We start from the raw sequence: 23,631 nt of genomic DNA on the forward strand, positions 1-23,631 counted from the left end.
AAGGCTTGTGCATCTGCTCCCTGCCTGTGTCCAACACTGGGTGTAGGCTCTCCCCCTGCTGACCCCAGGTCTCCACTGTAGCAGTGATGGCAGAGGGAATAGAGATGCACGCCCCCCCCCCCCTTTTTTTCCTACCCATGTCAGATCTGCATGAAATTCGAGTAGCAGTTCATTAAGCTTTCCCTCCCAATGTTGTATCACTCTGAGGTCCCTTATGAGACTTTTCTGAGTCCCTGGGGGCTAGTGATGTGTGTAACATATACCTGGTGAACTACAACTGAGAGATTAACTTGGTCTTTATTCTTTGTCTCCTGCAGCATCTGGGCTGAGGTACACATCTTGTGATCCAAGAGCCAAGGGAGCACATCAAAGAAAGAAAGTCTGTTTTAGGACAAGAATTAGACCAAGAAATAACAGGTAACACTATCTCAAATGTCACCAAAAGAGGGTGAGAATAATATAACCTGAGTCAGAAACTTAAAGCGACCCTGACTTATGTTTGATCTTTCATCCAGCTCCTCAAGGGGCAACCTAAGCTGAGCAGTAAGGATTGGGAGAGGAACTTACTCTACAGTGACTTGTGTACCTGGCCAGGGAGTGTCCCTGATGGACCCAGATTAGGTTTATAGGGAGCGAATGCACCACTTCCTGTAGGGTAAGAATAGGACCATGAGGCTCTGGTCTAATAGAAGTAGTAGGACCTGAACACACTTCAACAAGTTGGAGAAGAAGCTCTGCCTGTAGGGCCAATCCAAGGTAATGAATTTGTTTGTGGGTGCAATAGGAAGAGACAGAGTGGAGTTCATAATATCCTAGAGATACTGGAGGAAATGATTTATTGCTCTGAGACAAGCTGATGAGCTGGTTAAGAGAAAAACCTTAGGAAAAAACAATGAGAGAGTACAATTTGCCTCTGTAGACACTGACCATTTAGCCCACTTTCTACAGTCATCCTTTACAGATGATCCTCTTTTTGACTTGGGCCAGTAATGGCTTCTGTAAGGGTGATAACGCATCAGCAGTGCAGTAATACACCAGAAATAAAAATGCATTTATTCAAAAAAAGGTCACAAATAATGACTGAGCTTCTACTTCTCAAATTTTAGTTTCTGATCCAACCAAAGAAGTGCCTATTCTAAACTGTTACTGCTATAATGATGTGCATAAAACATTTATTAATTTATTTGAAAGTCAGAGTTACAAAACAAGAGGGAGAGACAGGAAGATTTTTTTCAACTTCTGGCTCACTCCCCAGATGACTTCAACAGGCAAGGCTGGGTGAGGCAAAAGCCAGAAGCCAGGAGCTTCATCCAGGCCTTTCAAATGAGTTACAGGCATCCACGTACTTGGGTCATCCTTTCCTGCTTTCCTGGGCCATTAAAAGTGTGTTGGATTAAAAGTAGAGTAGCCAGTGTATGAAACAATGTTCATATGGATGCAAACATCACAGGTGGCAGTCTTGACCTGCTATACCAAAAGAGTAGCCACAGCATTAAGTGAATATAGCACTGTAATCCATAGATGCTAATAGATTTCACAGGTAGCATTACACCCTCTGAACATCCAACAGGATGCAGGTGAAAACAGACAGGAGACCTCATGTATAGAATTCTGTGTAAGTACATATACATGCTGCAACCTGGATAACCCTTGAAAATGTTACACAAAGTGAAAGAAGCCAGGTGCAAAGTGCCAAATGTATTATTCTATGCACCAGAAATATTCCAAATGAGATCTCCAGAGAGAACATTGGGGAGTGGATGCCAGGCATTGTAAGACAGAAATGGAGAGTTTATCAAAATATTCTAGAATTGGGGATGATTGAAAACTCTTTGCAATATAGTAAATGTATGCCTAACAGTGGTAGATTTTATGGTAGCTGAATTTTACTTCAATAATAATAGCAATGATGTGTCTTTTCTTGTTTTCATGCCTCAGTTTCTTATTTCTATAATAGCTACATATTTCTAATTATTTTAAAGGCAGAGAAAGGAAGAGGGGGAACCAGTGAGAGGGAGATTTCCCATCCCCTGTGTTACTATACTAATGCCTACAACAACTTGGCCTGTGCCAGCCGTAAGAATGAAGAACAGACCTTAATTCAGGACCCCCACATTGGTGGCAGTATTTTCCAATCTTCCTCCCAGGAATCAGAAAGAGGAAGCTGAACTGTGATGTTTGCCCAGCCAGTGATATAGAGTATGTGTATACAAGCAGTATCGTAATCCTAGTGCCAAATATCACTCCCACCCTGCTCTTGTTTCCTGCATCTTTATCCAACAGTGCATCTCCAATTAATAGTGAGTGGCCAGAACGTGGTGCTGATGATCCATTGTGGCAAAACCTCAGACGCAAATTTTGAATTTGTGAATGGCTTTTAGCAGAAATGAGGCAGAGGTAAGTGAAGTACCTATATGGAAAGACTTCTGTCAAGTTAATTGGAAATGTTTTGAGGGATTTGTGGGTAGAGGGATCTGTACCTGAGATCTGGCTGCAGTTCTCACATCAGGGGGACCTGGGCAATACTCACTCCACCTTGTTTTGTACATCAGCAGCAAGTGGAAATGCAATGCTTTCCTCACAAGTTGAATGCATTTGAAATAATAGTCATCCCGCCACATGTGAATTCAGTGACATCAGAGGGTTCCAACCTGATAACTCCTTTGCTCTAATAACTATGAGGAAGTATTACTTGTATACTTATTTAGTCTCTATAGAAATCAGAACAATTCTCGGTTCAGGGAAGAAAGCCTAAGCCACTGATTCCATCTTTCTAAGAGTAAAATATTCTCTATATGCATATATTGTGGGTCTAAAAGCCAAAAGTCTTCAGAGGGAATGCTAAGTATTAGAGAGTGGATTCCAGGAAGCCATTCAAGTGAAGACTCAAGTCTTGTACTTCTCTTGATATCCTAAAGGCCCTGAGTATGTCTATGTCACCAGAGTAGTTTCACATCATACGGAAGGATGCTGCAGATGCCTGTGCACTTTGCTCCTGATGATCTAGGAGTGCAGTCCTCTGTATGGGCAAATGATACTGCAATGAATACTTCTCTGATTCACTGATCGCTCTGCATGAACCAGTGAAACACAAACATTTAAACCTGGCTAAAAAGGTACTGACTGTCCCTCTCCTATAGGTGTGTTTGCTTCTGCTTACACTGCTATCTCAAGGATTGTAGTGAGAATAAAATGCCATCACGTGTAGAGTACTTAGCCAGAGGCCTGGCATATGCTACTCAAGTAGTTGTTACTGTTATTATGATCTTTTACTAGCACTGCCTAAGCTCATCCTTGTGTGAGATCGAGATATGCGACTTTGTGCTCCCCATGATTGTCATTTTGACAAGGAAGGTTTTGATATATAATACTTTCTGCCACTGAATGTCAAGTCCACTGACACAAGAAAATAAATTTTAAAAGAAATCTTTCATTCATTTCACAAAATGATACCATTATACAGTGTCTTTGGGAGACAGTGTGGGGTGGGTAGAGAGGCTTTAGAAGGTATTCGATCCATTCCACTTCTTCCTCTACTTAGAGAGGAATATTCAGCATACCAGTGTCAGTCCCCTTGCCACCCCAAGTTAGATAAGTCCAGCAGCTGAACTGAAGAAACCTGGACTCCAGGAGAGTCCTCTAAGTCTGAGGTTCATGAAATCTGGTTGGGAATCGAAGCCAAGAAAGTGAGAAGGTGGGTGCTCCCACCACAGTATCAGCTTGTAATGCACGTGCACACAGTGGATCACCAGGCACCACAAAAGCATGCTCAGTGTTAACAGTGATTTTAGTGGAATTCAGCCATTATTCAATAGGGTTCAACCATATAAGAAAAAAAAATCTATCAGTTAACATTGCATAAGAACTACCACTGGGCCCTGTTCAACTCTATATGTGTTGGAACCAAAGGAAAACATCTGAAAAGTAGCATCAGCTTCATATCTATTCTAGAAATAGATGGTGACTATGTGTATGCAGGAGAATATAGGTAAACTATTGGAGTGCCTTGATATCTTTAAAATGATCTTTTTAAAAAATTTTTATTTATTTATTTTTTTAAATTTTTGACAGGCAGAGTGGACAGAGAGAGACAGAGAGAAAGGTCTTCCTTTTGCCGTTGGTTCACCCTCCAATGGCCGCCGCGGTAGGTGCGCTGCGGCCGGCGCACCGCGCTGATCCGATGGCAGGAGCCAGGAGCCAGGTGCTTCTCCTGGTCTCCCATGGGGTGCAGGGCCCAAGCACTTGGGCCATCCTCCACTGCACTCCCTGGCCACAGCAGAGAGCTGGCCTGGAAGAGGGGCAACCGGGACAGGATCGGTGCCCCGACCGGGACTAGAACCCGGCGTGCCGGCGCCTCAAGGCGGAGGATTAGCCTAGTGAGCCGCGGCGCCAGCCTAAAATGATCTTTTTTGGGTCCAGAACAAAACATGCAAGTGACAAGTAGGAAATGCTGTGTTTAATGACACCGAAAACAAAACAATGCCCCCAAAGTCTGAGGAAGGACTTAGGATGTAGGGAGGTCTAACTGATTTTAGTAGAGTGAAATAGCAACATGCTGCCTGTGTGAGGGAAAATAAGCCATTACAACATTGAGTAGAGCCAAAAATATTTTGAGATGGGACACAAATTATTATTTTTTCATTCTGTATGTGCTTTACTCTGCTTTCTGACCCTACACTATTTAATGGCTATAGAAAGGCTTGCAGAAACCCAGAGAAGAACATCCTGGTAGTTTATCATGTGACATGTCTCCCTGGAAGAAAAGCCTGGAGACCCATTTTAACAGAAAGGCAGGGTGAGTGACTTATTGAGAGCACTTTGAGAAAATAACACTTGTTTGGAAATGAATTCTTCCTTAGTGTTTTCAACCACAGGGAGGGAGGGAGAGTGGGAAATGTGCTTAGATTTTCCTAGTGGAAAATGCAGGTGTTTAAAATCAGCACAGGGGTGCACTGCTCCTGAGAGTGAGGAATGAGTTGGTGGTGCCTTTAAGAAGGGACCAGGTATCCTTGGCGACAGGAAGTCAACAACTAACATTCCAACACCGGCCATCTTCTCATTCTGCTATTGCTACTTCCAACAGTTACTTGGCAAGCTGGCAAGCAGGGAGTTCGTTCTCTCACTTGTGACAGTGACTGAGTAATAAGAAGTCGCTTAAAAGCTGAGTGTTGATCACTTAATAGTGACAGGATTTTGATCGAAGACTTTGAAGTTCTGTGGGGTGTTTCCCAACAGTAAGTTCAGAAATATGGCTGTTGTCATCCCCCAGCCCTCATTAGAGCTTCTGAATGTCATTTGTTGTAACTCACTCTGTTCTTGGGTATCTTCTACCTAGTCTCTGAAGCCCCTTGGTCTGCCAGAACCATCAGAATGGCAGTACCACTGAGTCCTTCATCTGATCCAGTCAATAAAAATATTATGGTTGCGTGTAATCAGGCATCGCATTGCCGACTAGCAGAGAACCAGCGGGAAATACAAGATCTGAAAGAGATAGTTTGTCATTTCGGCTTCATCTTCCACCAAGAGGAAAACAGTGAGTTCCATAGGTCCTCTCACTAAAATGGTAAATGATAATTTTGTCCCTCTGATAAAATAAAGGCTTTCTAGGTTTGGCTCTTCCCTTTATCCTAAGAAAATCCATTGTTACAATACTCTGAGAACTGTATAAGCTATTTTCATGTCAATTTGGAATAACCAAGGCACTAGTTCAGCAACTTTTCCATGTTTCATTTAAGTGTGGGGTGAGATGTCAGTTAACTAGCAGCCTCTGTATCCTGTACCAGCTGGTGTGGGTTTCATGTGTGGGACCGATGAACTTCAATTCAAGCTTCTTTTGAGTTCCAGTTGGCAAATCCTTGTGCTGGTCACACAGAGAAATGTGAAGAGTCCACAAGATCTCTGTTATAGGTGCTAATGGAGTCTGTGCTGACATCGTGGTATCTGTAAATGACATTGTCTGGACCAGGGACTGCCCTGCTTAGGGGAAAAATGCACTCATGGAACAAAAACTCTTCTTGAAGAGGAAGAAGGCTCCTGAGTCTTTGTGGTAGCACAGAGCAGAGTATAGAGCAGGGACTCTGAGACCCTCCCTGGGCTTTTCTCCAACTTGTCAATCTCTGCGTGCCTTAGACCCCTCCTCGGTTCCCACAAGTGCTGTCATAATTCCTACCTCTGTAAATTGTTGCTATGAAATATGGGATATATTTTTTGTACAATATATAAGGTGATTCCTAACCTGGAGCAGATTTATTTATTCTTTTTCATTTTTTTTCTAATTTAACAGGAACTGTATTAGTAGGTGTATATATTTCTTTCAGGGCCTTTGGGTGTTTAGCACTCTGTTTTTACACAATTCTATCTAGCTGCGATTCTGTCTGGAAACTCCCCAAACGTGAAAGCTTGAACTCAGCATAGAAGAACCACTATCCCCAGTGCTAGTGTGCTTTACCAACCATATTGGAGGTCACTGTTTCATGCTACAAGTTAGTGTTTGACTGAAGAAGCTGCAAAGTGTGGTAACTGCATTGCCCATGATTCAGTCACAGCTTAATGGAAGGGAATTTTGATTCTGTCGAATACCATTTGAACTGCTTTGTCAGGTCACCATTCACCTTGGAACACTGTTCATTCTAAATGTGGGGGGGTATCAAATATCCTGTTGTTGGGAGGTGGAGAGACAAAGATGAGGAAATGCTTACCTGGAGTGGTGGACTAGAGTGGCTCCTCCCTAGAGACAGTGGCCTCGGCAGTGTGTCCAGCTGTCCACTGAGGCACGTGTGTCTGTTTCAGATTGTGGCGAGGGCAAAGACGTGATTCAATCCAGGCTAAGGGAGAAGCCAGCACTTGGACCTCCACAGCTTGAGAAGCTGGCACCTGCTGAGTTACAGTAAGTGGGGCTTTGGGCATTGCAAGCAGGAGGAAGATATATGTGGTATCAGTGAAATGGGCCAGCTTAGCTGGGGAAACTGAGACTTGCATCAGGAGAAGGGCAGGAATTCACATGTTGGGGACCTATCTTGTAAATATTTATAAAACATGCGCAACAATGAAAATATTACATTATGGGCTGTGGTGCTTATCAAAGTCCCCTTTTCTCTTTCAAAAAACAAGGAATTTCTTGAGTTCAGATTCACATAACTAACCAAACAGAGGATAGCGAGCAATGCATGGGGTGCTATGCACATGATGTGTTGCCATCACCGTGTCATTCTCTCTCAATCACCATTGCCTCCTGATTGAGGATATTGCCTAAGATTGACCCTGCCAGCCTTTCATTTCTTTCTGATGAACACCAGTAATAAGGGACATGCATCTGAGTGTGCCTTGGTGTTCAGTCACTGCAGTGGGCTATGTATTTTACTTGGAAATGTCTGTGGTTGAAGTGAGCAGCTAAAGGAGCTTCTGTGTGTGGGGGGTGAAGGAAGAGTCCTGGCAATGTGGACTGAACACAGGGTCACCCTCTAACACGGAGGAAGCTCTCGTTATGTCTTCTTCACCACAAGCATTTACCCGAACCTGTCAGTGCTGCTGTTTGCAGGGTCTGTGAGAGAATTCTCCATGAATCCTGTTGAAATGCAGAGATGGTATCATGCACATATTTCTACCCTTAACATTTTCTCTCCTGTCGTACCTTAGGAAATGCCGTGTAAATAAGGCACGCACCCGCAAGCGGCACCGGCCATGTAAGAAGTCAAGAAAACAGACACAGATTTGTCATCTCAACCAACATCCCAGAGCCCTCCTCGCCCAACATGACCCTGACAGCCAACACACACAGGGCTCGCTGGAGCCACTGGTTGTTCACATCAGGCTGGAAAAGCATCTTGTCTACAAATGTAGCCTGGGTAAGGGGGCCTCAGGCTCTGATTTCAGAAAGTCTCAAATTTATAGGAGACTCCACTTCCCTGCAGGAGACATTTTTCCTGCAACCTTGTTTCCATGGACTATCTGTGGGTATGACATGATGAGGAATTCTGAATGAGAACTAGAGTAAGAAATGCATAGGCTTGAAGTTCCTAGCATTTCAGAAGTCTCCATTTTCCTCAGTGCAGGTGGCCTTGGAGCAAGAGGCAGTATCCATCCAGTTTGAAAGGACAGGAAGGAGGTTGGGACAGGTGGTGGCTTGTAGGAGGGAGAGTGAGCCCTGTGCTGAGAGTGAAATGGCCCATCTGTGTCCTCAGCACTGTTTTCACTGACTGTGGAAAAATCATTGTTTATTTATTTATTTTTGGATTTCTGTCTCCTCTTCTATACAGTAGGCCCAATAACTGTTTGCCTGGTAGTTGTAGCTTTGCCTTTAGGAACAATTGCACATGTATTTTAAATAGGGCACAGCCTTTGCCATGTGGCATCGAAACAGATACTTGATGCAGTAGAACCTGACTCTTGACAATCTATGCTATCACACTGCCAGAGGCATCTTGCCTATATCTCTGTCGAACACGTGACCCGTATTTTACCAAATGTAGCCAATTCTCTGTATCTTTTAAATTCTCTTCCAACTCCTTAGCTATCTGAACCCAGGACATAAACATTGCTGCCACTCCCATACTTCCAAGATTTCCAGAGGCAACAGTGAACACTGTAGATCATAGTGGTCATGATTGACAACTGTTTCTGTGCAGCATCAAAGACTAATCTTGTGAAGAATTTGAATAGATTTTATCCTTAGTCTAACGCCAGTGTACAGATTCCTGTAAATCATCTACATCCTGGCATTCTAACAGGAGAAAAGTGAATAACTTTAATTCTTTTAGAATGCCGATAGGGTGGTTTCTCAGAATTTGTGTGGAAAAAATTAGATTCATTGTTTTCAGGACAAAGAGGTTTGGATATTGACTTTCATGCCAAGAAGGTTTTGCTCAAGGGGTCACCACGTGAAATATTTCTCTCACAGTATGCCATTGTCAAATAAAGTTTATGGGTATTACTGTGTCATTGTCGGGAACTGGATTGCACATGTACTAAGACCTCCCTAATTTGACCATCCCTGTTGGAATTTATTTGCAGCAAAAGAAATGACGCAAATGAAGGGTGGTTGCCGGGACCTAATCTGCCCCAGGTAAGACTGAGGAATCTTGGACATTTCTTTGTGATTGACATCTGGGGACCCATATTTTAGGGAGAAACTGAGTATGCTGAATGGAAGGATTTCACACACCCTAGGCGATCACGCTGTTTCTCTATGAAGAGCATTATTGTAATCATTTTGGTATCCACAGAGATCGCCATTTCTTCCTCACATTCCCATGTGGTCTCCATTAGGTTGCTTCAGATCAACTGGTCTTTGCAGGAATCTCCTGCAGTTATCACTTCTGTTGTGCATAGATTAAAAGACAGGGTTCCCTATCTTCTTCCTGTGCTTTCATCTCTGTGTTTATGGAGATGGCTGATAGAAAGAAGTGCAGGGGAAAAAAATCACAACCAAAATGTTGAGAAGGCCGGCAGGGTGGCCACAGAACTAGAAGCCCACTGTGCTGTAGCAGGTACATTACCACGCCTGAGATTAGTAATATTTAACTGCTTTTGTCAAATGTGACAAACACTGTTCTGCTTGTATCTGGGTGTCAGGAGGATTCCATTTCTGAGCATCACAGCTCTTTGTTCTTCAGCCGGAATCCTGGCCATCTTCCAGCACCATCTCTCCATCCTTTTTCCGGTGCCTCCACCTGTAGCTCATGCTGTGCCTCCACGTCCTGCAGTTCCTCACTTTGCTCAGCAAGGGGAGGATCCTGCTCAGACAGCTGTTAGCTGAAAGGCCCATTTTCATTGGTGGCAGAATCAACCTTCCTGTGCTGCAGGCCTGACAGGGCCCTCTGGTACCTTAACTACCATGATAACTTCTCCACCCTTCCTAATCCAGCAGGATCAGTGGGTGCTTTCCACCTCAAGTAGAGTCTGAGTTGGTACCAGGGCTGATCGTGGGTGAATATTGTTGGTGCATCGTCATGAAAGCCAAGCTGGTTATGCAGCAGCGTTATCCCGGTGGTGGCTGGACGGTAGTGCTGGAAGAGTACTCGTGGTGCACAAGGTTTGGAGGTGAGTACACCAACTGGGGGTGCTTCCAGTGCCACTTAGGGTAAGGAGTGAATCCCAGCATACTTGCCCTGCTCTCACAAGGACCCTGGCATGGTTGGGCAATGGATGGGCTGCTCTAGTCGGACTAGGAAGGAAAGCCTAAGAACCCCCAGAGGGAGTTTGAAGCAAAGATGTCATGTGGGTCTATACCTGTGTGTTCACCTAGTAGCTCTGCTTCCCCAAAGGGTGGTTTTCCTCAGCACGCTGCTGTGCTGCAGCTCCTCTAGCAGGGGTGACAACATGGCAGCAGTCTGTGGATCCCAGCGTGGTGTGCACCAGCCCTGTACACATGGCATGGAGTGTTCCAAGCCTACACTTGTACTAGTGGATAATATGTGGCCAGTGGCAGTCTTCCTTGTGAGATCCCTGTCCCAGTCGCATGCTATGGCACACTGCCTGTAGGGGCCACTATCATCAAAGCTACCCTCTCCACTTGTGATCTTATGAAAGACCCAAAACCTCTAAACTGACACAACATGTCACTCTACACATTGAGTTGATATCACTCTTTGCTTATTAGAAGCATTGGCCATATCACTGTATGCCATGAGGAGGGAACCAGTCTGATCATTGTGACTCTCACAGGTCCCCAACGTTTGGGGTGTGTTCATGACCCTAAAGATTCCTATGGGAATGAGATTCCAGGGCTTTCACCATTCAACCTGTGGCAAACTGCGCAACATGGGTACCACAAAGGCCTGGCTGTTGGTTGTGGGAAGGCTCTTTAGGGCAGCTGTCGAGGAAGAAACCAGCTGGGCCATTTGCAGTGATCCTACAGGGCCAAACAGCAGCTGATCCCTTTTGGAGTTTTGGGATGCCTGATATTCAGGAGCCATGCAGGCTGTAAGTGAGAAGCAGTCCCATGTTAATGGCAAAGGCCACCAAGCCAGCTGTCAACGGGCATCTCCCTGGGCCTCTGGGGCTGTTCTGACCTATAATTGGGCTCTTTGTCTCACAGCAACTCCCCTGTCTAAATTTATTTGTAGTCTATGGGAATTCCCTTGAGGACAAAGTGCCACATGAAGCTATAACCGGGTAAGTCTATAGATGGATAGAGGGTTCTTTAGTATGGACATTTGGAGATGGAAGGCATTGGGAGGAGAGAATGGGCCCCATGTGATATCTATACCACTCAGAGCTCATGGGATATTTCCACCACTCTGAGCTCATCCTCTGAGGGCTCTGGTAGCACCTCTTTTCTCCATGTGCTGCGGTGGATCCCCACCTCCCACCTCCATAGGACATCTGCATGTGGTGGCCTGGGGTCCAGTCACATTTCCATGTCATTGCTGCTTTCACAACTTGTGTGGCCTCCTTAAAAATTGGGGAGCCCTTCCCTAGGCCTCTCTGCTTCTCCTTCCTCAGTGTCCCCATGGGAGTTTGATAAAGACAGAAATGGCCAATGTCCTGGGCCATACCCCAGTGCTGAGGGAAATTTGTCCTAAGTCCTGCAGTGTGCTTGGGGTGCTAAAGAGATTTGGCTGGGTGTGTAGGCAGGACCCCAACCTGAATCAAGGGGACTCTTGTTCTCCAAAATATGACCATCTTCCGTTGGTCCTTGCTATGCCCAGGGCCTGGAAGAGCAGGCATCAGATCCCTCTGCCCTTCAGCCTGCCTTCTGGCCATTCCTGTAGGGACCCTCCTTACCTCCCCAACCTGTCCCATTATATCTGCATCCTGTTGGGTCTGTCCATTCCCCATGAAGGCTCACTTTGTCTCAGAAGGGGAAGATTGCAGTCTGATGGCTCTTAGATGATGGGAATGTTTTCAATGAGTGGCAGACCCTTTCTTCCTGCTAGGAAAGCCAGGTGGGACTGGGTGGACAGGAATGCCTGTGTGTTAAACCCTCATCCCTTCCATCTCCCCTCTACCTGTGCACATCAGAGTGTGTGAAGACTGATCTCTACCTGAAGAGCATCACATCATGGCATTCACACACCTTGCAGATGCATCTTACATGTGGCGTGCCTTCTGGGGGGACAAGCTGGAAATACTGTTCCAGGCCTGGGCCAGGGTCCAGCAGCCCTTAGACCAACAGTCCATCCACTGGATAGAGGCCACTGAGGGTGAGTGTCTCACTGGGAATCTTGCTGCAGCCTTTCTGGAGCTCTTGTATCCACCATAACATCCTTGGCCCCCTGATGAAAGTGGTGATGTGGTGGAAAATCCTAATGGGTACATATGGATGGATGGAGGCCGACGTGAGGATGGAGTTTGCAGCATAAACATAGCATGGGTCTACACCTGTGTCTTAGGCTCATATCCCCGGGCCACATAAACCTTTGGCCCCAAAGCGCCTGTTGGGTCTCCTTGCCTGAGGCACCTGCAATGGCCATGGAGCTTTTTTTTTTCATTTATTAAACTTTTATTTAATGAATATAAATTTCCAAAGTACAGCTTATGGGTTACAATGGCTTCCCCCCTCCCCTAACTTCCCTCCCACCCGCATCCCTCCCCTTGGCCATGGAGCTTTTAAAATGCATGTGGCATGGTTTCTGCCAGGCCTCCACTTGGGATAATGGAATTCTTGTGTGCAGTGGCAGTCTTTCCTGTGAGATCTCTGCCCTAGCCACATGCCATGACACTGCATGGCTGCCAGGGTAGCTGCCATCATGACCAGCTTTCAGCATGTGATCTTACCCAGGTCTCCCTGAACTAGTCCATACTCTGTCTTCCATGTTGACTTCACACCTCACTGATGTAGAACCCTTGACCATGTCTTGAAGTTCCATCTTGAAGCATCCAGTGTAATTTTCACACCTATCAGGCTACCCTGCAAACCCTGCATAACTGCAAGGACTCCCATGAATGGGAGACTCGTGGGTTACACTTGTCCATCCCAAATACCCTAAAGTATTTGACCTTTAGAGCCCATAGCTCCCATTAGTTGATGTACAGGAGGGGGGCAGTTGGTATGAGCCTCCTATGTTGTATTTAATCTCATAGCCAGGGACCCTTAGTGAGGAAAGTGGCTGACAACTTGTGGAAAATCAGGATGCCTATTGTGTGGGATAACATGCTACCCAGACAGGGAGGGAGGTCTCTATTTATTGACAAAGGACTTGCCACTGTAGGCATGACCTCCTGCGAATGAGACAGTTGCTAACAGAGGCAGTGCCACAGGCAGACAACATAGAAGTCCTCAGATGCTAATGGGACATTGCACAGTACTTGTGCTTTACTTTGCCATAGCATTTGCATGTCATCTCATTTACCATTTCCTGCTCATTTGTCTCCTTTGCAGGGTATGATACCTCCTCCCAAAAGGATGAAGTGGTATCTGCAGGCAGAGCTATTATCCCCAGGTAAATCTACAGATGGGTTGAGGGTGTTTTTGTATGGACATGTGGAGGTGGCAGACACGGAGAGGAGAGAAGTGCCCTGAGAACCATTTATACCACTCAAATGAAGACATTTATACCACCTCCCATGAAGACTCCGGGAGCACCTCTTGGAAAATCCATGTGCTGAGTCAGGCCCCAAACACTATGCCCTTAACCTCACTGAACAACTGCATAAGTTCCCCTGGGAATGAACTGCTTCTGTGTAGTATTCATAAAGTGAGGAGCCACCCCTTCAGCCCCTCTGCTTGTCCCTCATCCACATCCCTGCAGTACAGTGACAAAGACAGGGAATGTCCAATGCCGTGACACACTCCACGGTGCTCACAGAAATGGGCGCACAGTCCCAAGGTGGTCTGGGGTATTAAAGTGCTTTAGTTTTGTTGGGACATTGAGCGCCAAGGGGATTCTATTCCCTGAAACTAGACAACTGGCTTCTGGCAAGCTTGTTCTTTCCTGTCCCAAGGGTGCTGGAAGAGGGGCACCAGAGCCCTCTGCTCCTGATGTGCCTTCTGGCCTTTAGCTGACAGCATCCTCTGCCCCTGTGTTTCTGTCTAATCCTCTCTATGTCCTGCTGGGTCTGCCATATCTTTGTGAAAACTCACTTCATCTGAACAAGGGGAGGATCTAGATTGGATGGCTCATAGAGGATGGTCCTGTTCTTTGATTAACAGACCCTTTCAGGCTGCTAGGAAGGTTTGGTGAAACTGGGTTGGAACTGAATGACCTTGTGCTGAGCCCTCATCTTTTCCACCTCTTCTGTCCTCCCATCTGCATTCACACCTCAGGGTGTGTGGAGATCCACCCCCACTGGAAGGGCCAGACACCATCATGCCTGTCCTCAAGGAAGATGGATCCTACCTGCTCTGTGGATTTTGGGCTGATGAGCCTGAAGCACCAGCCCAGGCCTGGTCTGAGGTTGTGCAATGTACAACCCAGCAGCCCATCTTTTGTGCTGAGGCCATTGTGGGTGAGTCCCCTGATTTGACTCTTGCTGCAGACTTGCCAAATCTCCTGAGTGCACCCCAATGCACTGCTCAATCTAACATGCCAAGGACAGGTGGTGATGTGAGAGGCTGTCCCCTGGCTACATCTGAGTGGACTATGGGGGAACCCTGGGTGGAGTTTGAAGCACAGATGTAGTGTCTTCAGGTGTTTCTTAACCTCAGAGCCCAGATTATGCTCTGTATTCCTGCACTGGACCCATCCATGTCTATGTAGCAGAGTGACAGCATGGCCCCAGCTATGCAGCCTGTGCTCACTCATGCTTGTGAATTGGATGAGTAGGATGCCTCTGGGCAATGGCAGGCTTCCCTGTGAGACCCCTGCCCCAACCATGTGACATAACACTGCATGCCTGATAGGAACTGTAATCATGGCTACTTTCTTGGCCTGAGATCCTAACCTGATACCCCTGAACTAGGCCATGCTCTCTCTCTCATTCCTATTCTATTGTCATCACTCCTCATCTGGAACCCTGGGCCATGTACAGAGGGCTCCATCCTGGGGTAGCCTCTGCTGACCCCTTGCCTGTCAGGATCCACTAAGTGCCACAGTGCTGCATGAAATCAAAACGTTCCTGTGTATGTGAAGATCTATGGGCTTCACATGTTTATGTTGTGGCAGGGTTAATGAGCCTGGGACAAGCCCCATGTTGTGCAGTTGGTCTCTTAGAGCACATAGACCGAGGACCCGATGGCCAGTGGCTGCTTCCCCCTTGTGGAAGATCAGGATGCCTAATGTGTGGGATACCACACTCCCCAGATGGGGAGAGAGTTCTCCTTGGGTTGGCAGTAGACTTGCCACTGCAGGCATGTCCACATGGGTGTGAAGCTCTTATTAGCATAGGCAGTAAAACAACCAGAGAGCATGGGTGTCCTTGGAAGCTCCGTGACAGTGGGCAGCCCCTGAGCTTTACAATGCCATCTCATTTACATGTCATCTCACCACATCCGGCCCCAATGGCCCTTTTTGCAGTGGAAGACCTTTCCTACAAAAAGGAGGAAGGGGAGGTGGCAACTGCAGACCAGATCGAGCCTATCCCCAGGTAAGTCTACAGATGGGTTGAGGGTGTTTTATCATGGCCATCTGGATAAGGCAACACAGGAAGGAGGGAACGTGCCCTGTGAGCCATTTATACCATGGAAAGCTCCTCTCATGAGACTCTGGGAGCAACTCTGGCAAGCTCCCTGTGCTGTAGTGGGCCTCAAACACTGTTCAGGTCAGCTACCTCTATCCAACTTCCATTGGACAGCTGCATAAATTTCTCACAGAACCAGTCACCAATCCAGTTTATTCCTAATGTACTGTTTCGTGTGGCCTCCATTAAAAGTGTCCCTCATCAGCATTGATGCAGTATGTTGGTAAAGACAGGGAATGCCCAATGCACCGACACACTCCACAGGGCTGACAGAAGTGAGACTCAATCCCGAGGTGGTCGAGGATACTAAAGTATTTTAGCTGGGTGGCAGAATTCCATAAAGGTGATTCTTTTCCCTGAAGATAGAGAACTGGCTTCTGGCCAGCTTGTCCTTTTCTGTCCCCAGGGTCTGGGAATGGGTGCCAGAGCCCTCTGCTCCTCGGCATGGCTTCTGGCCTTCCTCTGTCTTCCTGTGCCGTCTTCCCTAAGTTCTACTGAGTCTTCCCTATCCATGTGAAAACTCACTTTATCTGAACCTGGGGATGATCCAGATCAGACAGCTCTTAGAGGATGATCCTGTCCCTGTTGGGTAACAACCCTTCAAACTCCTTGCAAGATTTAGTGGGACTGGGTTGGAACTGAATGACTTTATGTTAAGCCCTCATCTTTTCCACCCTCCTCTCCTCCTCTCTGCATTCACGCCTCAGGGCGTGTGGAGACCCACCACCACTGGAAAGGCCGGATGTCATCGTGCCTATCCTGAAGGATGACAGATCTTACATGCTCTGTGCATATTGGGCTGATGAGTCTGAAACACCAGCACAGGTTTCTGCTGAGCCTTGGCACCTTACAACCCAACAGCCCATCTGCTGTGCTGAGGCCATTGTGGGTAAGTCCTTTGATTTGAATCTTGCTGTTGCCCTACCAAAGCTCCTGAGTGCACCCCAATAACCCTGGCCTGCTTGCTGTAACTCCCCCAGGGAAGGTAGTGATGTGGCTGTCCCATGGCTACATCTGAATGGACAGAGGCAGAACCCTGGGTGAAGGGCAACACAAATAATTGTAGGCAGGTATTTCTTAACCTTGGAGTCCCAGGTTATGTTCTCCTTTCTGGCACTGAAACCGGCCAAGATGCTGCACCAGAGACTAGTGTGATGGCATGGCCCCAGCTTCAAGGCTATAGTTGTACACATGACAGGTTTATTCTAGGCCTACCCACGGAAGAGTTGGATGCCTTTGGCCAGTGCCGGGATCTCCTGTGAGATATCTGTCCCAGCTATGTGTCATGACACTGCATGCCCACCAGGACAATTATAGTCCTGGCTATGTTCTTGGCCTGAGACCTTAACCAGATGCCTGTGACCTGGGCCATTCCTTCCCTTGTTCCCTTTGTGGTGACTGAAATCCTCATCTGGAATCCTGGGGCATGTTCTGAGGGTTCCATGCTGGGATAGCTGGTGCTGGCCTCGTGCCTCTCAGGATCCACTAAGAAGCACAGTGTCTGCATGGCACCAAAAGGTTCCTGTGTGTGTGAAGCTCTATGGGATTCATATGATCATATGGCAGCAGAGTGTATGATCTGGGGAGTCCCACTCTAGTGGCTGTTGAATGGGACAAGTCCTCCATCATGTGGTGTTCTCTTAAAACATTCAGACAAGAAGGCCATTGACTGACATGGTTGGAAACGACTGACAATGTATGTAAGATCAGGATGAATATGTGGGGGGTTTCACACTCCCCAGACAGGGAGGGAATTCTTTTGGTAAATGCCCTCTCACTTACCATGTCCTGCCCCATTTGCTTTCCTTTGCAGTGGAAGATGCCTCAAGCCAAAAGGAAGGAGAGGTGGCATCTCCAGATCTGGCCGAGGCCAACCCCAGGTGAATCTACAGATGGGTTGAGGGTGTTTAGTATGGACATGTGGAGATTGCAGACGTGGGGAGGAGAGAATGTGCCCCATGAGTCATTTATACCATCAAATCTCCTCCCATGAAATCTCTGGGAACACCTCTTGCAAGCTCCATATGCTGAGGTGGGCCCCAAACACTGTCCAGTTCACCACCCCCTTAACCTCAGTTAGACACCTCCCTAAGTTTCCCTAGGAGCCATTTAACTGTCCAGGTCATTCCTCATGCCCTGCTTCTGTGTGTCCTCAATAAAATGTCAGGCACCTCTCCTTCAGCCCTCTGCTTGTCCCTCATCAGCAACCCTGCAGCATAGTAATTAAGATAGGGAATGTCCAGTGCACGGATGCACTCCACAGTGCTGCAGGAAATGGGACTCAATACTAAGGTGGTCTGGGGTGCCAAAGTGCTTTAGGTGGTTGGGAGCATTCCACACAAAGGGGCTTCTTTTCCCTGAAACTAGACAACTGGCTTTTGGTCAGCGTGTCCTTTTCTGTCCCCAGGGAGTTTTAAGGGGGGCACCAGAGCCCTCTGACCTCAGTGTGACTTCTGGCCTTCTGTTCCCAGCCTCCTCTCCTTCTGTCTCCTGTCCTTTCCTCTCTACATTCTACTGGGTCTGCCCTATCCATGGGAAGGCTCTTTTTGAACATCCTCTTAGAGGATGGCCCCATCCCTATTGGATGAAAAATGCAATGCTAGGAAGGTTAGGTGGGTCTGGGTTGGAACTGAGTGACTTTGTGTTAAGCCCTCATATTTTCAACCCTTCCTTCCCCTACTCTGCATTCACACTTCAGGGTGGGTGAAGATCCACCCCCACTGGAAGGGCCAGATGTCATCGTGCCTATCCTCAAGGATGACGGATCCTACATGCTCTGTGGATTTTGGGCAGATGATGATGCTGAAGCTCCAGTCTGGGCCTGTGCTGGGGCCTGGCACCCTACAATCCAGCAGCCCATCTTTTGTGCTGAGGCCATTGTGGGTGAGTCCTTTGATGGGAATCTTGCTGAGACCTGCCGAACCTCCTGAGACCACCCCAATAATCCTGACCTGCTTGCTGTAACCCCCTGGGAAAGGAGGTGATGGGTAGGCAATCACATGGCTACATCTGTATGGACAAATACAGAACACTGGGTGGGGCTACAGCACAGATGTCATGTAGGCAGGTGTTTCTTAGCCTCAAAATCCCAGGGAGGGAGTTCTCCTTTGGTTGGCAGACTTGCCATTGGAAGCATGTCCTCCTGGGTGTGACACTCTTTTGAGCACAGGTAATGCCACAACCAGACAGCATGGATGTCTCCGTAAGTTGTGTGATGGTGGGCAGTACCTGAGCTTTACTATGCCATCGCATTTGCATATCATCTTGGTTACCACATCGGCCCCATTTGTACTCTCTGCAGTGGAAAACCCCTGCCGCCAAAAGGAGGAAGTGGAGTTGGCATCTACAGACCAGGCAGAGGCTATCCTCAGGTAAACCTTCAGATGGGTTCAGGGTGTTTCAGCATGGACATCTGGAGATTGCACACAGGAAGGAGAGAATGTGCCCCAAGGGCCATTTATACCATTCAGAACTCCTCCCATGGTGACTCTGGGAGCACCTCTTCAAACCTCCATGTGCTGTTGAGGTCCCCAAAGACTGTCCAGGTCAACTCCCCCCAACATCCACTGAACACCTGCATAGTTACCCTGGGAACCAGTAACCAGTCCAGGTCATTTCTATTGCCACTGCTTCTGTGTGGCCACCATTAAAGTGAGAGGCCTTGCCCTCGGCCCCTCTGCTTCCATCAGCATCCCTGTGTTACATTCATAAAGACAGGAATTCCAACGCTCGGATGCATGCCACAGTGCTGACGGAAATGGGACACATCCTAAGGTAGTTTGGGGTGCTAAAGTGCTTTAGCTGGGTGGCAACATTCCACAACAAGGGGATTCTGTTCCCTGCAACTAGACAACTGGCTTCTGGCCAGCTTGTCCTTCTCTGTCCCCAGGGGGTTTTGAGAGTGGGCACCAGAGCCCTCTGCTTCCTAAGTGTGTCTTCTGGCCTTTGGCTGCCAGCCTCCTCTCCTTCTGTCTTCCTTTCCCATCCTCTCTGCATTCTACTGGGTTTTCCCTATCCGATGAAGGCTCACTTTGGACCAGGGGAGGATCTAGATCACAAGGCTGTTAGTGGTCGGTCCTGTCCCTATTGGGTGACAGATCTCTCAGACTGCTAGGATGGTTTGGTGGAAATGGGTTGGAACTGAGTGACCTTGTGTTAACCCTTCATGTTTTCTACCTCTTCCATCCTCCCCTCTGCATTCACACCTCAGGGTGTGTGGAGATCCACCCCCACTGGAAGGGCCAGATGCCATCGTGCCCATCCTCAAGGATGATGGGTCCTACGTGCTCTGTGCATATTGGGCAGATGAGCCTGAAGCACCAGCCCAGGCCTGGGCTAGGGCCTGGCTCCTTACAACCCAGCAACCCCTCTGCTGTGCTGAGGCCATTGTAGGTGAGTCCTTTGATTTGAACCTTGCTGCAGAGCTGCCACACCTGATTGTACCTCAGTGACACTGGCCTGCTTGTTCTAACCCCCAGAGAAAATGTCCTGATTTGGTAAGATGTCCCTTAGCTCCATCTAGATGGTCTGAAGTAGAACCTTTGTGGAATTTGCAGCAAAGATGTATCACAGGCAGGTGTCTCTTAACCTCAGAGCCCCAGATTATGCTCCATTTTCTGGCACAAAAGCCGGTCATGTCGGCACCTGAGGCAGGTGTGATGGCATGGATCCAGCAATATAGACTGTGCTCATGCATGGAATGGGTTTTTTCCTAGGCCTTACTTGGTAGAGTGGGATGCCTTTGGCCAGTTGTAGGCTTCCCTGTGAGACCTCTGCCCCAACCATGGCTAAGATACTGCATGCCTACCAGTACAGCTGTAGTCTTGGCTTACCTTCTCAGCCTGAGTTCTTAACCACACCCCCCTAAACAGGACCACACTGTCTCTCTTATTTCCTTTGTGGTAACATCACCCCTTATCTAAAGCCCAGGACCATGTACTGAGGGTTCTATCTGAAATTACCAGTGCTGGCCTTGAGCCTCTCAGGATTCACTAAGGGGCACGGTGTCTGCATGGCACCAAAGACTTCAGTGGTGTGAAGTTTCTTGGGTTTCCCATGTTCAGCAGAGTGTGTGAGCCTGGGAGTCTCCCACATTGGCTGTTGCGTGGGACAGTCCTCCCATTGTGTGGTTGGTCTCTTAGAACATATCTGACTCACAGGCCAAGGACCCAAAAGGTTGAAAATGGCTGGCCAATTGGGAAGGTTAAGGTTCCTGTTGTGTGTTGTGAAACAGTCCCCCAAAAGGGAGGTAGAGCAGCATTGTTAGTCAGAGGACTTGAGCATTATTGGCATGTCCTCCTGTGAATTCGGTTGTCACTATCCAAGGTTGTGCCACAACCAGACAGTACAGATTTACTCAGAATATGGTGGGCAATTGTGATACCTGTGCCTTACTAGCCCGTTGCATTTGCATGTCATCTCATTTACCATGCCCTGCCCCATTTGCACTCCTTTGCAGTGGAAGACTCCTCAAACAAAAAGGAGAAAGTCGAAGGGGAATCCTCAGATCAGGCTGAGGCTATGTCCAGGTAAGTTGACAGCTGGCTCCAGGGTTTTTAGTATGGTATGGCTATCTGGTGATGGCAGAAATGGGGTGAGAGAAAGTGCCCTGTGAGATTTTTAAAACATTCATTGCTCCTCCCAGGAAGACCTGGTGCACCTCTTGAAATCCCCATGTGCTGAGTTACACTGTAACACTGTCCAGGACACTGCCCAGTTATCTTCCCCTGGACACCTGCATAAGTTTCCCTGGAAACCAGTCACCTGTCTAGGTCATTCCTAATACCACTGCTTCTGTGTGCTTTTCCTAAAAAGTGACGGGCCACTCCCTCAGCCCCACTGCTTGTCCCTCATCAGCATCCCTTGTCCTTTTCTGTCTCCAGGGGTTGACAAGAGGTGCCCCAGGGCCCTCTGCTCTTCAGCTTGCCTCCTGACAATTGCCTACAGCCTCCTCTCCTTCTATTTTCTTGTCCCATCCCCCCCTGTGTTCTGTTGGGTCTGCACTGTCCATGTGAAGGTTCACTTTGACTGCACCAGGGGAATTTAGATCAGATGGCTCTTAAGGGATGATCCTGTCTCTGTTGGGTGACAGACACTTTTGGACAGGGAGGAAGGATTTTTGGGACTGGATTGCAACTGAATGACTTTGTGTTAAGCCTTCCTCTTTCCTCCCCTCCTGTCCTGCCCTCTGCATTCACACCTCAGGGTGTGTGGAGATCCACCCCTACTGGAAGGGCCAGGTGTCATCGTGCCTATCCTCAAGGATGATGGGTCCTACATGCTCTGTGGATTTTGGGCTGATGAGCCTGAAGCACCAGTCCAGGCCTGTGCTGAGCCCTGGCACCTTACAACCCAGAAGCCCATTTGCTGTGCTGAAGCTATTGTGGGTGAGTCCTTTGTTGGGAATCTTGTTGCTGACCTGCCAAACCTCCTGAGTGTACCTTGTGACCCTGTCCTGCTTTCTTGAACACTGCTGGAAAAGATTGTGATGGGGTAGGCTGAACCATGGGGCAGATCTAGATTGACAGAGGCAGAACCTGGGGTAGAGTTTGCTGCACTAATTTAGGCATGTGTTATTTAACCCGAGCTCCCCATGTTATGCTCCATGCTCAGCAATGAATCCGACCATGTCACTGTGCCCAAAGCAGGTGCGATGGCATGGCCCAGGCTTTGGAGCCTGTGCTCATTCATGTGACAGGGTTTTCTTCTAGACCTCCACTTAAAGAGTGGGATGCCTTTGGTCAGTGCAGGCTTCCTTGTGAGACCTCTGCCCCATTTGGTTGCCAAGACACTGCATGCCTGCCAGGACAGCTATTCTGGCTACTTTCTCAGCCTGAGATCTCCACCAGATCTGCTGAGTAGGGTCACACTCTCTCACATTCCCACTGTGGTGATGTCATTCCAAATTAGGAATCCTCAGCCATGTATTGAGGGTTCCATCCTGAAGTAGTCAGTGCTGGCCTCGTGTCTATCTGGATGCTCTAAGGGGCACAGTGTCTGCATGGCACCGAAAGACTTCCATGCTGTGAGCCTTTGTTGGATTCACATGTTCATATTGCAGCAGAGTGTGTGAGCCTGGGAATCTCCCACTTTGGCTGTTGCATGGGGTGGTCCTCCCATTGTGTGTTTGGTCTCTTAGAACATATCTGACTCACAGGCCAAGGACACATAAGGTTGAAAATAGCTGACCACTTGGGGAAGATCAGGATGCCTGTTTTGTGTTATGAAAAACTTCCCAGGTAGGGAGGGGAGGGCTACATTGTTAGACAGAGGACTTGCCATTCCAGGCTTGTCCTCCTGTGAGTGAGGCTGTGGCTGACACAGGCAGTTCCACAACCTGACAGCACAGGTGTCTTCAGAAGCTGTGTGATGGTGGGTGGTGCCTTACTTTATGCCATCTCATGTACATGTCATCCCAATGACCACATCCTGCCCCATTTGTACTCTTTGCAGTGGAAGAGCCCTCCTGCAAAAAGGAGGAAGGGGACTCAGCATCTGCAGAGCAGGCCGAGGCTATACCCAGGTAAGTTGGCAGATGGGGTGGGGGTTATTTATTATGGACTCCTGGAGATGGCAGACATGGGGAGGAGAGAATGTGCCCCATAAGCAATATTTACCATTCAAAGCTCCTCCCATGAATATTCTGTGAGTACCTCTTCAAAGTTCCATGTGGTGAGGCTGGCCCCAAACACTGTCCAGGTCAGCCCAAACCTCCAACCTCCATTGGAAACCTGCATAAGTTTGCCTGGGGAACATTCACCTGTTCAGGTCATTCATAATGCCACTGCTTCTGTGTGGCCTCCATAAAATGAAAGGGGCCACTCCCTTGGTCCTTCTGCTTGTCCCTCATCAGCATCCCTGCAGTAGGATGATTGAATGTCCAAGCACTGGTGTACTAAACAGCGCTGAGAGAAATGGGACCCAATCCCATTTCTGTCTGTGGTAGTAAAGAGCTTAGCTGGGTTGGAACATTCTACACCATGGGGATTCTTTTCCCTGAAACTAGACAACTGGCTTCTGGCCAGCTTGTCCTTTTCTGTCCCCAGGGGCCTGGGAGAGGGACACCAGAGCCCT

General features: G+C 47.9%; 1 protein-coding gene across 1 annotated transcript in view; it reads left to right on the forward strand.

The window, feature by feature from the left end:
• Positions 1-370: 370 nt before the first annotated feature.
• Positions 371-23,631, forward strand: part of LOC133750502 (uncharacterized) — a 31,377-nt gene continuing 8,116 nt past the window's right edge. The window contains exons 1-19 of the mRNA XM_062180088.1: positions 371-417; positions 2,284-2,397; positions 6,790-6,886; positions 7,636-7,844; positions 9,010-9,061; positions 9,863-10,038; positions 11,064-11,112; positions 11,962-12,143; positions 13,322-13,382; positions 14,207-14,388; positions 15,396-15,465; positions 16,266-16,447; positions 17,372-17,438; positions 18,257-18,441; positions 18,860-18,929; positions 19,769-19,950; positions 21,017-21,086; positions 21,763-21,944; positions 23,011-23,080. Of these exons, the coding sequence (XP_062036072.1) occupies positions 12,002-12,143; positions 13,322-13,382; positions 14,207-14,388; positions 15,396-15,465; positions 16,266-16,447; positions 17,372-17,438; positions 18,257-18,441; positions 18,860-18,929; positions 19,769-19,950; positions 21,017-21,086; positions 21,763-21,944; positions 23,011-23,080 (1,463 nt within the window). The 5' untranslated portion in view covers positions 371-417; positions 2,284-2,397; positions 6,790-6,886; ... (3 more) ...; positions 11,064-11,112; positions 11,962-12,001. The remainder of the gene's footprint in view (positions 418-2,283; positions 2,398-6,789; positions 6,887-7,635; positions 7,845-9,009; positions 9,062-9,862; positions 10,039-11,063; positions 11,113-11,961; positions 12,144-13,321; positions 13,383-14,206; positions 14,389-15,395; positions 15,466-16,265; positions 16,448-17,371; positions 17,439-18,256; positions 18,442-18,859; positions 18,930-19,768; positions 19,951-21,016; positions 21,087-21,762; positions 21,945-23,010; positions 23,081-23,631) is intronic.

Source organism: Lepus europaeus, chromosome 21 (assembly GCF_033115175.1).
Source record: "Lepus europaeus isolate LE1 chromosome 21, mLepTim1.pri, whole genome shotgun sequence".
Lineage (NCBI taxonomy): Eukaryota > Metazoa > Chordata > Mammalia > Lagomorpha > Leporidae > Lepus > Lepus europaeus.